Raw genomic sequence first — 4471 nt, forward strand, 5'->3', positions numbered from 1 at the left:
AGCGCCCTCAGAGCCCTGCCCGGCGGTGCCCGGGGCGGGCGTGCGGAGAGCCCTCCCCGCCAGGATAGAGTCGGAAGAAATTGTTTCTCCTGGCTTCTTTCTTAACCAGAACAGTTGGATCGTTAATCCCAATTTCAGGCCTTTGGAAACTTTCCAGGCGAACGCGAGTTGCAACCACTTGGCCAAAACCTAACCTTGTTTAGAGCAGCTCGCCGGGCGGTTTTGTTGTTATTATTATTATTAATTATTATTAATTAAAGGCCCTTCTGCAATTTTGTAATGCCTTGTGCTGTTTACAGAAGTTCCTTATTTATTTTGCGCGCACTGAGGCGAATACATCCAGAACACCCACGCCACCCCTTTTAAAAGTATATGTGGTCTTAAGCTACTGTTTATATACTGATAGCAAAGCTGTTTAGATGCATAGATAGATGTGTCTGCAAATAAATAGCATGCGGATCTAACTGCGTCCAGATACACATTTCTGGATGTGTGTGTTTGTCTGCGTGGGTGTGTAGAAAAATATACAGCCTCGCAAATCCAACTTTATTGGGATTTCACGTAATCGATTCCATGACCGGCTTAGTAAACCCGATCCATAGATATTTATATGTGTACGCGTGTGTATTCGAGTGCCTTTGAGGCGATTTAACATTACTCTTAATATTAGTGTGTTGGAGGACTGTTAAATTGAAGAGTGCTTAAGCCAGCGAGACCCAGTAAAATAGTCTCTCCAGTCCCATCGGCAAACTGGGGGCAGCCCGACAGAGGCTCTTTTCGTTGTGATTTTAAATTAAAATCCTCGGCGGTAGAGGGGAAAAATCCCCTCCACGCGTAGAAATAGTAGTAGATTTAGATTGCAAGGGCACAATAATCAACGCAGAATGAAACTTTCATTTTGCTCTGTCATCTGGTATTTGTTGTGGTCTTCCAAAATTTGCCTGAAGAGGAAGAGGGAGGGAAAAAAAAAAAAAAAGCTGGGTGTATAAAGTTTTAGGGAACATATCTGTTTCATGGCTCGCCTTCCCCTTGAACCTCGATGTTGCTGGAAAAATCGGTTTTCAAGAAGAGTCTTGTGTCCGAAGGGACGTGTTACAAAGGGGGGTGGCTGTGTGTATGGAGGGAAGCTGCTGGGGGCCGGGGTCCTGCCGACCCCCGCAGCCCGATGCCGGGACACGGGCTGGGGGAGTGAAGGGACCTCCCGAAAAACCTGAGTTCACAGGGAGAAAAAAAAAAAAAAAAAGGCAAAAAAGCAGAGCACGGAGGGGAGACATAAACCACCTTGCAGAAATTTCAAACAAAAAATCGCAGTGGATAGAAACCTCATCTGGAGAGCAATAAAAGAGACATTTACACTGCAGGGACTTTAGGGAGATGCGGAATAGGTTTCCTTATTTATATAATTCCCCATGTTTATTGTTGGAGAAGACCCTGTTCTTGCTGGTCAGGTGTTTTCGATGGTCACAGATCATTCTTCAGGTGGAATTCTTCTTCCTTAAAACGTTAAAGCTAAATTCTCACTTTCTTGGTTGGCAGTTTGCCCCCTCAACTTTTTTACAACTGAATTAAAACCCAACCCAGATGCCCTATCGCAGAGATAAGAGCCTGAGCCTCAGAGAAGAGTGCAGTATTTTTAGAGGTGTGGGGTTTTTGTTTATGCATGTTTTAAGTCCAGGGATACATTTTAATCTGCTTTATTTTTAAATATTTGGAAAGCTCAAACTAAAATAACATCAGTGTTTTAAGTCCCTGCCTCGCAGTAATGGAAAATATTTCGAAAAGCCCCTGTCTTCAGTGTGTACCCGAGTGTTTCCAAGGATTTGTCAGGTGTGTTTGCTGATGTCTCTGTACGCGCATACGGCTGCACACAGATTTGGTGTTACACCTGAGTGCGTGGAGGGTTTTTTTTAATATCTGCACACAGAGCCATTAATACACATGGGGGGGTGTGTGTGTGAAATATACGTATTTTAAATACATATAGTTACAGAAATAGATATATTTTTACTTTGGCAAATGTCCCCTGCTGTTCCAGCCGTTTCTGTATAGAAGGAAGTAACTTGCTTCCGAAAGTTCTTACCATCAGATTTGTTCTCAGAGAAGGGGGAGTCGAAGCCTTGGCGAAACAAATAAAGATACGAATAGACGAGCAGGCACACGAGTAGGTGAATAAATAACCCCACCAGCCTCGTTATTATAATTCTGCCTTGATAAACCACCCGTTTGGCCTCAGCTGTGACCCGGGGTGGGACCCAGCGGCACCCACACATCTCCCCCACCCCAGGGGACGGGTGCACCCCTCCCTGCCCGAGCCTTTCGGGAAGATCCCTCTGAGAGTGTGGTTTTGTTAAGTGACATCCCTCATCTCCTCATCTCCTCGCAAACACACACGTGAAACCACCTTGGAAAACTTTCCCTTCTCCACTTTTATACTTATGTACTTTTTTTTTTCTTTTTTATAGGCGTATGTTCCCCAGTTACAAAGTGAAGGTCACTGGACTTAATCCAAAAACTAAGTACATACTGTTGATGGATATTGTACCAGCGGATGACCACAGATACAAATTTGCAGATAATAAATGGTATGCACGCGTGGGGGAAAGGGCAGGGAGAGAAGTTTCGCGTCGGGCTTTCTGGGCTGGCCAGACCTGGGCGGCACAGGTTGGGGGGTACCCTCGAATCAGCGGCTCATCCTTCTTTTTCCCCTGCAAAAGAGAGATGTTGGGCTGCAGGGGCTTCACTTGAGCCTTTCGGGATGGTGGGAGAGAAATACATCAACAAAAGAGAAAAAGTCTGTCGCAATTAGCTAGCGATAACTGTAATCCTGTTTGGCGGTGAGATTATTGGCTATTGCGGAGCCGATAGTTTAATTATATTAAGGAAGGAAATATCTCCGGGCAGGAAAATCTTTAAGGATTGGTACACGGTCCATCCTTTGCTTCTGTCTTGGGTGCCGGTAATTAGGGAGAGGGGCAAGGATGGGGTTAAACGGGGGAACAGCGAGAGCCATCTCCGTCGGGAAAGGCGCCAAAGAGCTCCATTGATTCTCCCCGCGGAGTTTGTAAATGCCTTTTTTTTTCCCCAAGCACGGCGTGACTGTCCGACACCGCGCTGCCCCCGCGTCCGGGGATACCCGAGTGGGGGGGAGCCCACGGGAGGGGATGGCTGGGGGAGCAGGAGCCCACGGGAGAGCCCCCTCCGCCTGGAACTCAGTGCCTGTGTCCCCACGCAGGTCGGTGACAGGGAAGGCAGAGCCGGCCATGCCCGGGCGGCTGTACGTGCACCCCGATTCCCCGGCCACGGGCGCCCATTGGATGAGGCAGCTGGTTTCTTTCCAGAAGCTCAAACTCACCAACAACCACCTCGACCCCTTCGGACATGTAAGTATCGGGGGCTCCACGCGTGCTCACGGCCCTCTCCCACGCGTGTTCTCCCCCCAAACCACCCACCCGCCACCCAGATCATGGTGATGTCAGCCATCCCCAAACCCGCTGTGTTGGCGGGGTGATGTTTTCTTCTCTGAGACGGTAGGATGAACCCCAGTGAAGGACCCCCCCGAAAATGGAAGCATAAACCTTAAAAATGGGTTATGTCGCAGCACCACGTGGGAATTGATTACAGACTCCTGGGGGCTGGAGTTCGCGAGTGGGCAAAACTCACCCAGCTTAGTTGAATATTTCACTACCTGGTTTTAATATCGTGGGGACTCTTGGAGCATTAAGATCTACTCGCTGCTTCCGTGAATTTGGCTAACAGGTAAAATCAATCAGGCATAATTATTCGAGGAAATAGGACCTAAAACCATGTGGATCCTTCGATCCAGAAAAATGCAACAATAATTAAAGACAATAAAAAAAATATTGAAGTCCCGCTACAGCTTCTTGGACATAAAAAGGTCTTTGCTAGACTCGTGGGGCTGTGAAAGCTTGTGTGAATTCTGCAGCCAGAAACAGCCCTCCTTCGAAGGTCTCCAAAGATGCGGGTTCTTCTGAGCACATATATAACTGCATGTATGAATAATATATATCTCTCTATAAAAATATATATATAATTACTTAAGCGTGTATTGGAATCCAGATCCCGCCATCCCTTTCCAAGAGTGTATTTTTCTCCAGTCTCGTTTCAACACTTCAGTTGTATTTTTTTTTTCCACGTTTAGGTTTGGTTTTTTGTTTTTTCGCTTTTTAATGATAAATCTTGTGCTATTAAATCCTCGCCCACATGGTCTCTAAGAAGCAAGTGGGGGGTTGCCGAAGAGAGCCGCCAGACAAGCCCCCAGCCCACCCCAATGCTGAGCATCTTTTTAGGAGCTCTTCTTTCCCCCTCCAGCTGGGGGACTTGATTTGTTTTAATTTTTCTTTTCATAATTTTTATTTTATCTTAATTTTGCCTTGAGCTGGTGGCAAAGTAGTTTGCAAGCGCTGCTTTCCAGGGATCAGGTCCTTCCCGCCCCCCCGGCCCTGGGAAGAGG

General features: G+C 47.0%; 1 protein-coding gene across 1 annotated transcript in view; it reads left to right on the forward strand.

The window, feature by feature from the left end:
• Window positions 1–2466: 2466 nt before the first annotated feature.
• TBX5 (T-box 5) overlaps window positions 2467–4471 on the forward strand; it is a 33011-nt gene continuing 31006 nt past the window's right edge. Inside the window, exons 1-2 of the mRNA XM_026860057.1 lie at window positions 2467–2582; window positions 3233–3380. Coding sequence (XP_026715858.1) covers window positions 2467–2582; window positions 3233–3380 — 264 coding nt within the window. The remainder of the gene's footprint in view (window positions 2583–3232; window positions 3381–4471) is intronic.

This window comes from Athene cunicularia, assembly GCF_003259725.1.
Source record: "Athene cunicularia isolate RWA chromosome 15 unlocalized genomic scaffold, athCun1 chr15_part1, whole genome shotgun sequence".
Taxonomy (NCBI): Eukaryota; Metazoa; Chordata; class Aves; order Strigiformes; family Strigidae; genus Athene; species Athene cunicularia.